General features: G+C 34.9%; 1 protein-coding gene across 1 annotated transcript; it reads right to left on the reverse strand.

Moving 5' to 3' along the window:
* Positions 1-535: 535 nt before the first annotated feature.
* Positions 536-3459, reverse strand: LOC149538399 (uncharacterized). Its single transcript, XM_089799716.1, has one exon. It carries the CDS (start codon positions 3129-3131, stop codon positions 1029-1031), a length of 2103 nt encoding a protein of 700 aa, XP_089655842.1. The 5' UTR covers positions 3132-3459; the 3' UTR covers positions 536-1028.
* Between the last annotated feature and the right edge of the window lie 10101 nt (positions 3460-13560).

Below are 13560 nucleotides of genomic sequence, written 5' to 3' on the forward strand. Positions count from 1 at the left end.
TGCATTTAAATTCTATATTTATTTTCCTATTGGCTCATCCTTTGAATCTAATAAAGTACAAGTATTAGTAACTAATTTATTGATACGATCTATCGATTTCCACAATCCATAGGTATAGTTTGAATATTTCTAGATCTAATTGTTTTTGTGTTTTTCATCAACATTTCGGATCACACTCAATGATCATCATTGAAACGAGAGAAGTAAGGGAGAAAAATTAATGGATCACAAAGTGTGATGATGAAAAACTTGCACACAATCAAATTTAGAAGCATCTAGACTAAACTAATTTATCATTAATGAAACCATACATTGCAAACATATCAAACACAAAATTTTTATTTCAAACAAAAAATCTTAGATCTTTGACAATAGTGGTCTATTTTAATATATAAAAATAGTTTATAATAATGTAAAATGTGAAACACTATATGATTTTAATGTATCAAAAGTCAAAGATTTCTTTTTCCCAAATTTGTAAGAATACAGTCATTTTTTCTCTTTTCTTTTGTTGTTTTCAGTTAGGTATAACAAATTTTGAAAATTTAAGAAAAATCTATTATATTTTCAATTTTTTGAATTTTAGACAAAAGTCCATTTTCTATAGAAGATAGCCCCGTCCCACTAACAAGAACGCACATAAATACTAAGATATATACGATACACAGTAGAAAGAGAAAGATGTACGATACACAGCCGCCGAATCGTAGAAAAGACGCACATAGAGACTATAAAGACTAAGATGTACAGTACACACAAGTAGAAGGACTGCCTCATCGTGGCCCATGGCAGAAATACAAATAGGATTGAATCGAAGGGAAAAATCGAACATACTTTTGTATATCAATCGGCAAAGTAAACCGCTTCGTTGTCGCTGTCGCAGTCGGCAATGCAATTAACACTCTCCACGCGGTGAAATGTTGATTTAGCCTCTCTGCAGGCAACCAAAAGCTCAACGACTCTTCTCATGCAAGGCCGTCGGTTGGGCACCCTATCAGTGCACATCAAACCCACGCCTAAGACGCGCATCATCTGTTGTTTGAATCATTCACTTGTGTGGAATGAAACGAAGTCCTTTTCCACGATCCAGGCGCATCACTATGTTTCCTGAGACACCAAAAGCACAGACAACTGGAGCACAAGGTTAGGGTAATTATTGTCAGTAAAGTCGGCAACAGAATGGTTGCCAATCTCTGAGGTGGAGAGGAACACGAAGGCAGCATCAAATTCCGACCCCCGCATAATCTCGGATTGCCCAGAAAGCTTTCCTTGTAAGCCGAATTGTCCAGACCCTCAGGAACGCGCCCAGACAACTGATTGTTCGATAAATTGAAAGCGATGGGCTTCAATTGTCCTAATTCGGCAGGCACTCCTCCAGACAGCAAATTGTTCGACAAGTCGAGACTGTCAATGTTGCTCCGAAATGCTGGGATCTCCCCTGTGAGTCGATTGTAACTCAAATTGAGCTCATATAACTTCTTCTGCAGCAATATTTCCCCGGGGATTTCTCCTGACAGAAAATTGTTGTCCAACTGGAGAATATTAACAAAACTTAAGCTTGCGAGCTCGCGGGGAATTGAGCCCGACAATCTGTTGTTGCTCACTTTGAACTCCGTGAGATTTCTCAACTCTCCAACTTGGGAAGGGATTATTCCTTCCAACTGGTTGCTACTTGCTTCAAACACAAGGAGATTTATCAGCTGCCCAACTTGAGCAGGGATTGTTCCCTCGAACTGGTTGTTGCCTATCCTCAATCGAATCAGATTCTTCGCTTCGCCAATTGCAGGTGGAATCTTTCCTTCAAACTTGTTGTCGTGAAGACGCAGCTCCTTGATATTGAATGCACTCCACACGTCACGATGTATCTCACCACTCAGCTGGTTGTCGTCGAGGTAGAGATACTGTAGAGATTGGCAGTCTCCAAATGAGGAAGGCAGGGAGCCATTGAAATTGTTTGAAGAGGCAGTCAAAGAATAGAGGGCTCCTCCCATGCACAGATTCTTTGGCAGAGGGCCTTCCAATTTGTTCTTGGTCACGTCGACTTGAAAAAAAGCAGAGCACGTGCCAAAACTCTGGGGCCACAATCCCTCGAGTTCGTTGTCGTGCAGCATCAAGACGGTAAGGTAGCGGAGCCTAGCGAGCCGAGCAGGTAGCTGTCCCGTAATCTGATTCTCACTCAACTGAAGCTCATCAAGATATGTAAGATTGGTAATACTGACGGGAATTGTGCCGTGAAGCTGGTTGGTGCAGAGATCCAGATACGTCAATCTTCTCAGTTGGCCAATGTTCGCCGGAATTCGTCCAGACAAGTGGTTCTCATACAAGACCAGTTCTCTCAGATTTGAGAGCCCCATTAAACTTGCCGGGATCTCGCCCCAGAGATTGTTGTGCCGCATATCCAACAACTCCAGCTGCGTTAAATTGCCCAAGAATGCTGGGATTCGACCTTCGAGACTACAGTTATAGAGCCATAACTGCTGCAGCTGCTTCAAATTCTTGAGCTCTGTTGGTACAACACTGGGACGCAGGGGATTGCCGCCAATGGTGAAATTCCTCAGAGACGTCAAATTCCCAACAAAATTAGGGAATGCCCCACTCAAACGATTGTCGTGGAAGAAGAGAGCTTCCAATTTTGGCAGCATTCCAAAGGCTGGAGGAACAGAGCCACTGAAAGTGTTGTCTGCCAAGTTCAATTCTCTCAACTTGCTCAATTCGGAGATACGAGCAGGCAGCATTCCAGTGAAGTGGTTACTGGACAAATCGAGCTTCCGCAAACGGTTGCAATGTAAGAGGCCGGCTGGGAAAGGACCGCTAAAAAGATTGGCTTGGAGGATGAAGGCGGTGAGATTAGAAAGAGCGCATATAGCTGCAGTCAGGTTGCCACAAATCAAGGCACCCGTGAGATTAACTGTGGTCACGCTATTTAATGCATCACAGGTAATTCCTTTCCAAGCGCATGGATTTCTGTGAGACTCGTTCCAGTCACTCAGAGCACCAAACGAGTCCACCCATTCTCCCTTTTTCACTTTAGAGAGTACTACTCCGTCTTCCGAGAGAGAAGTGCAGTACTGGGGAAGCAAAAGCAAAACTGTGAGAAGGCATAGAAAGAAAGCGAAATCAGCGCGGAGCATGATTGCCGGATAGAGTTCGAACAAGAAAATTGCTTTCGCAGAAATGAACAGAGCCTCTTTCAGGTTTAATGCGGGCGAACATGATAATTTAATAGAAATCCACAGTACGTAAGTGGTTTGTGTAGCTCAATTTCCATAGTTTTTCTAGAAACACTTGAACTCCGAATCGTCGGACTTCCGTGGAGACACGAGACTCTTTTTCTGGTGTTGCTCGGTCATCGAGGACGATTAAAGATGCGGGCAGCCGGAAGTAATCATATGCATTCACTTAATCAAGTCCAGTCTTGAGTATGGGCTCAATGAAAGTCCAGTTTCGATGTTGCGTAGAAAAGAAATTCTACTCAACTTGTAAGACCCGTTGAGCATTGACTGAGATTATTTCTAGCCTCCCCTTTCGAGTATCAAAATTAGTGGGCCCTCATTAGGGATAGAACTACTGTTTGGGATAGAACTACTCTTTGGTTTTTGGAATTGTACAAATTTAGATTTAGTCAAATTAAGCTTTTGCAAATTTTTATTTCTATGTTTAAGATTTTATTTGATTCATTTGATTTACTCGAAAGATGAGTAAGAAGACACATATTTATGCATAAGCTTAAGAAGACACATATTTATTCATCACAGAAATTTCCTTGCTATGTAGAATACGATAAGAATGAATTCTACTCAACTTCAAAGACCTGTTACATTGACTGAGGTTAGTCCTAGAATTCCCTTTCCAGAATGAAGATTAGTGTGCGCTCATTACAATAGGAAAGATCACAGAAGTAGTTGTTGTTTGGCCGATAAAAAAAAAAAAAAAATCAACTTCAAAACATATTGCATCATGAACAAGAGCTTGTTGGAGCTATAGTCCCGCCTTGTGAAAGAAAAAGAGAAATACAATTTTTTTCCTATTGAACATTTTACTAATAGAGACTATCTTCTTTACAATGCAAATCTTAACATATGATGTGAACAACTTAATGAATTATTTTTAAAAATATTATTAAAAAAAGAGTTCTTATAAGTAATGATAGCATGGTATATTCTTATTTATTTAAATAAATATAAGATTTTATATATATAGATATATATATCAATTGTACAACATTAAATATTTAAAGTAAAAATTGTAATATAAATAAATAACAAAATAATATGTTTTAGATAATTGACTCAAACCTGTATGATTATTATATAATAAAATAATTTAAAAGTTACACATAATAAAATTATTGTACAATAAATTTGAAGAAGCAAAAATTTATAAATAATTATAATTATAGATTATTTATTAAAAATAAAGATTGAATTAAAAGTTAATTAAGAAAAAAATAATTTATTATTTACAATTCATTAATGAATAATATGGTATTTTTTAAATAAAGAAAAGTGATATTAATGGTGGAAAATAAAAATTAAATATAAATATAAATATACTCTACTTTTTAATTTAATTTTTGTATTAAAAAAAGTCTAAATAAATTAATGTTTACCTAAAGTAAAAATAAATAAAAATTATTCAATAATTTTGAAAAGAATAATAATTTAATAAGACATAATGAATAATAAATTTTTTAATTAAAGAATAAAAAATATCTCTTCAAAAAGTATCCAACATAATCATTTATAATAAAAAAATTAAATAAATATGAAACATTAATCATAATCACAGTAACTTTGATATGCCAAACAATAAAAAATTCAATTGTAAGGTTTGTTGAATCACAAATAATAACCCTAAAAACTAAGACACGGATGATCGGAACCAACAAAGACTAATTTGTGTAAAATAAATTAAAAATCATCTACATGAGTTACAATTTTCTGTTCACAAATTCTATAAAAAAAACACTTACGATGAATATTATTGCCTCTTTACCAATTTAAAAAATCATTTACAAAACAAATTATTTGTTGCAATATAAATCTTTTATTTAGAAATAAATAAAATATATCAGATCAAGTCCTTGTAATCAACAGGTGTGTGCTAACACATTTTCCCAATACACCAAGTGTCACTAATTAATCCCCAATTAAGTATCCCCTTCTTATTTTTGGTTATGTGAGGAAATAATAATAAAAATTTCGTGCATGCATCAAGAAGTACTGAAGACAAAAATAATGAAAAATGGTAATGTTTCTGAAACTCTCAAATTAGAATGTATGTACCTGCAACATGATTAATATGTATAGGTGCAAGAGAAACTATTTTGATGTCGCTGGAAACTAGTTTCGATTTTTTGAAATGGAAGTGGGAATCTGCTAAGGTGCGTTAAAAGCATTCAAATGTTGATAGGTTTCAAACATGTTATATAGTTCAAAGTGCGTTGTTGATTTCCACAAAGTGTTTTATCAGATTACTTGAGTTCCCCTACCAAAGAAACTATGGGAAGCACCCATCTCAGAGCTTGTATAATTTTCTTGGTATATGTAATAGTCCAAGTTTAGATGATATAAGGCGGGCTTGGCACTTGGTTAAAGTATCATTTTAATGCGTATTCTCCTAAGCATGCTAAGGAGTATCAAAGTGCAATGATCCTAGAATGAGAATTTGTGTTGGGATTACCCATAATGAAAGGACAATGATCAAATGCGATTTTTCTTTTACTTGTACATCCCCTTGGTCTACTATTAGGTTGTCTAGTTATAATCAAATTTTCTTGGACACTTTACAATGGTTCCATCTTCTTCACATCTTCTATTTCATTGCAACAATTCATCTCTACTAGAAACTTCCTCTAAGAAATATATTCTCCCTTTTTATTTTTCCTTAAGAAATGTCTATGATTTTCCTTCAAATATGAAACCTATTTCTTTTACCTTGCAAACACCAAACTCAACACTAATGGAGGGGCACATTTACATGGCATAAACCTATGAACAATATTTTGAGTGGACTAATTTGTCAGACTTGGCTGTTATGTGTTGCCCTTTAGAGTAATGATAAGGAAAGGAATTGATGAATTCATTTATAGATTTTCACTACTTTATGAACAAAATGAAGATCAATCCAACAAGAGTCGTTTGTGCATTCTATTTTTTTTTGTAGACAGTAGCCTTCCATCATGCTCACACTACATTTAGAGACTTAATATGCACTTAGATTTGAAGCTTTCTAATCTAGTTTTTTTGAGTGAAGCAATCTTTTATTTAATAAAAGGAAAAAATGTGAAGCCTTCATTTTGTAAACTTTACACTAAATTAATGTAATGCAATGTTCATCTTTTAATTTTAAATCTTTCTCCTATGTAGCATTTACATTGAAGATTAATTAGTCATTATGTAATTTTGACATTATAATGTACAAGAAATCAGAAAATAACATGAGGTGGAGTACTTTCCTTTGATCGGTGGTTGCTTTTACGCATTTGTAAATATAGACAAATTTAAATAGGCTCACAAATAGACTTTGTGGATGCTCTACAAGCATGTCAAAAAGTATTTGATTCAGCACCTAAAAACACAATATATCAATATACCCATAACTATGCCAAGTTATTAATTGTAGCAGAAATATATAAGTAAAAGACCCTTATAACACATCCAAGGCATTCCATAAAAGAAAAATCTTTTTCTCTCTTCTATTAATTGAAAGAAAAATCTTCCATCACTCTTCTATTTAATCTAACCATTTAGCCTTTTAGGTGATTTAGAAAATAGCCTGTAACAATGTCACATGCCTCCCAAAAAAATAGTGAAATAGTAAAAGAAGTATCAGTTCCTCAAAAAGATAATGAATGAAATCGACCCATTAATGACATGATGTGCAATGGAAACTTCATCTTCATATCCTGCTCGGTGTGTTCCCATCAATTCCACATTCAGTACAAATGATCTATATGGGCAAGGTTCAAATCCTACCCAACAATGAAGAATAGTTGTTGTTGCAACATCAACGAAGCCAAAATGTTTGAACTTGATATAAATTTATCATGATTGTATAATTACAAAGTCCAAATCATATAAAGGAAGGTTTCCACATAACACCAACATGCATGGAGCCAGGTGAATGATTATAATGATCTCATCTGTCCATGATCCCTAGATACGTGAACCTTTATAATAATCCCATCTGTCCATGATCCCTAGATACATGGACTGTTTCTTTATTTTTCTAATTTACTAACTAAAAATTTAAAAAGATCACTAGAAAAATTAGCTAGAACCAATCATAAAATAGGAATGAAATTATGAAATTATGTTTTAAAAAAATAATTTGAGATGACCATAGCTTATGATTTTTTGGCACAATTTTTAGAGCATGAATTAATTGAAGACAAACACCTGAAAACTATAGTCTCTGCCTATAGATAGGCAGGACTAAAAAGACTCTAAAGAATGGGTTAAAGTTTACAACGAGGACTAATATTTATGGGGTTCTATTTTGCATTTGTTCAGCCTTGATCTTTATGCAAACAATCAAAAAGTTGCTCTATACTATCATCTGGCAATTACTTTCTATTAAACTCAAATTTCTAGTATGAATTTCAATTTTTCAAGGGTCTTTTTAATTTCTTAAACATTAAATTTGTGGCAAGTGGAGAGAGGCGGGGAGATCTTTGCAAAATAGCGTATGGGGCATTTAGAATCGATGACATTGTCTTTTATTAGCTTATCACCAAGGGTGCCCTTTTAGATGATCATTCATAGATTTAGCACTGAGTCATGTTGCATTGCATATCTTGCAAATCATGTTGGCTATTAGATCCACCAAGTAAAGTTGAATTTTGTATTTCTTAGGGCTTTGTACCAAGTTAATTAGTGTAATTGGTTCTAAAGTACTATTTCAATTTCTTAAGGGAAAGAAACTAATCGTACCACCTTTGTGACATATGGTTGCTTCCAATTTTGATTTGATTTTAAGAAATAATAATTAGGCTTTCAAAGAAATGAAAATAGAAACGTGAAATTTTTGACGAATATTTTATATGACTTCTTTGCAAAATAATGAGTAGGATTTCAAAGAAACAAAAGTGTAAGTCTTCAAAGACTTATGTTTCATTCCCTAAACACATTAAAAATCAGATAATGAAGCTTCTAATTCTTTATATCCCTAAAAAGAAATATTTTTTAGCTATCTCTTGCCTTCAACGTTTGGAAAAAATGATTGGCAAGTAATCCTTTATGTTTTTTATTATTGTTCCTTATCATGATTAAACATGAAGTATGATCCAAAATGTTTGTAAAATTAAATAAGTTCATATATATTTATCATCCAATTTTCCTAAAATTATAGAGCTTCTAGTTTTGCCAACATTCCAAAGGCCTACTAGAGTCGTTGAAAGCATTGTATGATAAGTTCAATTCTCTTCACTCATTCAACTTGGAGATACCAGCAAGCAGCATTATAGAGAATGTTTAATAGACAAATTGAGCTTCCACAAACACTTAGAATATAATAGGAGGGTTGGGAAAAGACCATCGAAATCATTGTCCTCGAGGATGAAGGTGGTAAGATTAGAAAGGGTGCATATAGAAGGAGTCAAGTTGCCATAAATTAATGCATGAATAAGATCAATAGCCATAATGATGTTGAATTTATCACAAGAGATTCCTTTCCAAATGAATGGATTTTTGTGAGACTCATCCTAGTTGCTTAGAGCACTGAAAGAGTCCAGCCAGTCTCCCTTTTTTATTTTAGATATTATTACGTCATCTTGTGAGAGAGAAGTACAATACAAGGAAAGTGAGAGAAAATTTGTGAGAACACATAGAAGGAAAATGAATTCAAGGTAGAGCATGATTGCTAGATAGAGTTCAAATAATAAAATTTATTTTGCAGAAATAAACACAAGTTCTTCCAAATTTAATGGAGAACATGGTAATTTAATAGAGACTTCCAATATTTGAGTGCTGGGTATGTGCAGGATCAGGTGTGCCAAAAAGTGGAGTTTGAAAATGTCTAAAAGCATTTCAAAATTTGCTATAACTTTTTTCCACCCATCTTGATACTAAGGCTAAAATTTTTGGGCCAAGCCTTTTTGGGTATCCGATTGGTAATCGAGTATCTGATCGACTATCAAATACCTGATTTGTTATCGGGTATCGGGTAATCGATATGAAATTGAATACCCATAACCTATCACATAGATTTTTTTAAACAAACTAAGAGCTATTTTGCATTAAACATTTTTTTGGGGTTTATTGTTGTCCTCCATTTCATGTATCAGATTTCCAAACAGGTATTGGATAAAGGTAAATTTTTTGGTATCTTTTTATGATTTCAATGAATATTATTATAAATTAATTATTGTAAATAGAATTTGTTAAAAATTAGGTTTTTTCTAATAGAAATTGTTGAAATTTAGGTTGTTTTTAATAGAAATTATGTTTTGCAAATTATAGGTATGGCTGACCCAAATGATGATACTCAGCCAAGAAATAATGTTTCTCATAACCCTCCACCAAATGAACCAATACCCCCTCAAAACCGTCCACCAAATGATCCCCTACTACCTCAAAACCATCCTCAAATTGAAGATTTGATATTTGAAAATCTTGTTGAACTGAGGGTTTTTCCTACCACATGTATAACAATATACCCAAATTGGCTCCCATGTTATCCATGTTAAACACCATAGTGGATAATGTTGAAGCACTCACCAATGAACAAAATGTTGTTCTTCATTAGCATAATAAAATGCATGCCATGTTTGATGATGGGTTGGACTATGATAAGGCTGTGTCCCTAAATATAACTAAAGATGGTATAGTTAGCCTTTTTGTGGATCAAAAAATTGGTAAACCAATAGATAGCACAAAGCCCAAATTATCAATTAAATGGTGCACAAATGAGGCTATGCTTGCAAAATTTTGGGATCATTGGTGGATGGTTTTTGACAACCCTCAACATAGCAATTTAGAGGTACCATTCTATTTCATTAAAAAAAATGTATGTTGAATTTGTGTTGCATCTCAAGGTGAACTATTGGAGCATGAGGCCCAACATGGGTGTAGGACGAGGAGCTCCTCAAAATATACCCTTTTCCTAATGGAAGAAAGCTAACACTTTTGTCCCCCTACTAATGTCACCCCCCTCCTCAAGTGTAGCATCTTGATATCATTGTAGAGGCTAGCTCTTAGGCTATTAGAGAAATCCATAGATTGAGTAGCCTATTGATATCCTAAGCTAGGTCAGTTTTGTCTCCTTGTGTTGATGATGTTGGTGTGAGTTCATCATTGGTGAGCTCATCACATGTTTGTGTGCCCCATACTTGCATAACCTACAAGAATATTTGTCTAGGTCCCATAAGTGATCTTTCTAAGTATCAGTTTGTATTTGAGGAGGAGGATACACCAGACACACATACTAAAACTACACACCCTGACGTGAGAGAGGAGGGGCATGCAGAGGCATGGCATCCTATTGTGTCAATACGTGTATACATTTTTTTGTTACGGCATATGTGATTCAAAGCTAATCTTTATAATAGAGAAATTTTAACCCATATTGACTTATACATGTATGTGATCTTCATTCATGTTTAGTTGATGACTGAGGAGGAGCTCAGAGAGGTTGATGTTGTGATGCCCTTGGCTATTTCATATGGCCTCAAGATATCTACGATACATTATGTTGTGTTCTCATTGTTTTTATATTTTATATTGGAGCATATATGGTTTCTAATCTTTCTTTTCTCTTGCAGGTATCGCCTGTCAGTGGGGTGCAGAGTGTGGGGGTGAGGCATAGTCCATTAACTAGGGAAAGATAATTAGGTGCTTTTAAAGTGATTAAATATCAATGCATTCTTGTAAAAAAAAATTCGTAGTGAAATTTAATTACATTCTTTATTGTATAGGGCATGGCTACTATTGATGAGTCTAGGTAGATTTGGCATCGCAGACCCTCTGGCATTTTCGTTAATAGTGAGAGCACCATCATATGTATAAGTATCATTTATTTTGTATTCTCCTTATTTTCATAAATAAATTCAAAACTGGTTTTCGTGATATTAACAACTAGTATTTTGTATCTCATAGGAAACACCTAGTGCATAGGAGGCTAGACGCCAAAGTTTTGTATCTTTGCTTACGCAACCATATTATCCAGAGAAGGAGTCGACAGAGATAAGTTGCAGTTTGAATTCTTGATTATATGTCATAAATTTAGTATGTTACGAATTATAATGTTATATTTTAAGTTTTTGATTCATTTGACAAACATACTTGAACATATGCAGGCCATGATCAATGACGTTCAAACGTTGTCGAGGACATGTGAGAGGACTCCTGACTAGTGTAGGATGTTGATGAGAGAGGCATTTATGATGAAATTTCAATACCAAACATCTTCATTAAAAAAAGGACCATTATTCATCTGAGTAATTCAATGTTAGATACGTAGAATCATATAAATTTAGTAGTCTAACTTCGGTTTTCCTTTTTTGTTTATGTAGGAGGCATCTAATCCACCTAGTGTAGTGACAAGGCTACATTTTGATCATCCACCAGTAGCATAGGATAGTATATAGTTGTCATAAGATGCATCATGATACATTTTGAGATGGCATATGCCACATTGTATACAAAAACATTGATATTATACACATTCTAATGGCATGATTAGCCACATTTTATATATGGATATATGCATTTTGATATATATTTGTGTAATTTGTCTATGGATACATGAAATTTGATATATAATTGTGTAATTTTTCTATGAATACATGTATTTTGATATATATTTTTTTCATTTATGTGCACAATGATATACATATTAATTTAGTATAGGATTGTTCATGTTTATGATCTATCATTCATTTTGATCATATTTGTTATATTCGATTCAAATGCAATAATTTGTGAATAACATTTTAACAACCTTTATTAACAAATTTTGATGCAATGTTTAATTTGAAATGATATCATATATATTTAAAATTTGAAATGATCTCTGCAATCCCGTAAGATGTCACTATGGTTCACCTACCCAAATGCACTTAGAGCACCTTAGAGACTCTTTGATATGGGGTGGTCATGAAAAATGGAGGCTTTCCAAGGCTAGAACAAGAGTGTCACTAGGGTTACCCACCCATCTAGAGCTAATGGTACTAACAATTTGATGCCAAGATCAGTGGTTTTAAAGTAAAGCAGTGATGTAGCAATGAACTCAGGCACACTGCAAGTTTTGGCATCGAGCGAGATGATTGTGCCAAATCCAAATGTAACGTGATCTCTCAAAAATGAGATAGGTTATTGTAGGCCTCAAAATGAAAATCTTGTAGCATTTGATAGTTCATTGATAGCCCCCACAAGCTCGGAGTTATGACCCTCAGAAGATCGACCTCAAAATGCAATTAGAGCACCTTGGGACTCTTTAGTACAGGGTGGCCATGAACAATGGAGGCTCTCTGTGGTCAAAAAAAGGGTGGAACTAGGATTCACTTCCCCATCTAGAGCTAACAGTGCTAATGATTTGATGCCAAGATCAATAGTTTCAAAGTTATGCAGTGTTGTACCTATGAACTGATGCACATTACAAGTTTTGTCATTGAGCGAGATCGTTGTGTTGAACCCAAATAGAATGTGATCTCTAAAAAATGAGATAGGTTATTGGAGGCCTTCAAATGACTATCTTATGGCATTCAATTTTTCATCAATATCCCACACGAGCTTGGAGTTACGACCCTCAGAAGATTGACCTCAAAAAGCACTTAGAGCACCTTGGAGACTCTTTAGTACACGGTGGTTGTGAATGATAGAGGCTCTCCGCAGTTGGAACAAGGGTGTTACTAGGGTTCACCCACCCATTCAGAGCTAATGGCACTAATTATTCAATGCCAAGTTTAGTGGTTTCAAATTTATACAATGATGCACCAATGAACTAAGGCACACTGCGAGTTTCAGCATCGAGCGAGATCATTGTGTTTAATTTCCAAATGGAATGTGATATCTCTCAAATGAGATAGATTATTGTATGCCTCAACACAACCATCCTATAGCATTCAATGCTTCATTGATATCCCTCATGAGCTCTGAGTTACATCCCTCAGAAGATCAACCTTGAAATGATCTACATTGGAGACTCTTTTGTACGAGGTGGTCATGAATGATGGAGACTCTCTGTGACTAGGACAAGGGTTCCACTATGCTTCTCCCACCCATCTAGATCTAATGGCACTGATGATTTGATGCCATGATGAGTGGTTTCAAACCTATGCAACAATGCACCAATGAACTAAGGCACACTATGAGTTTTGGCATCGAGCACGATCATTGTGCCAAATCCAAAGGAAATGTGATCTCTCAAAAATGACATAGGTTTTTGTAAGCCTTGGTAAGACCATCTTGTAGCATTAAAAATTTTATCGATAGGCTACATGAGCTTCAATTTATGACCCTCGGAAGATCGACCTCAAAATGCACTTAGAGCACCTTGGAGACTCTTTAGTACGGGGTGGTCATGAACAATGGATGATCTCCATAACTAGAAAAAGGGTGT

This window comes from Cupressus sempervirens, chromosome 9 (assembly GCF_028749045.1).
Source record: "Cupressus sempervirens isolate cs-2001-9-10 chromosome 9, ASM2874904v1, whole genome shotgun sequence".
In the NCBI taxonomy this organism is placed as follows: Eukaryota; Viridiplantae; Streptophyta; class Pinopsida; order Cupressales; family Cupressaceae; genus Cupressus; species Cupressus sempervirens.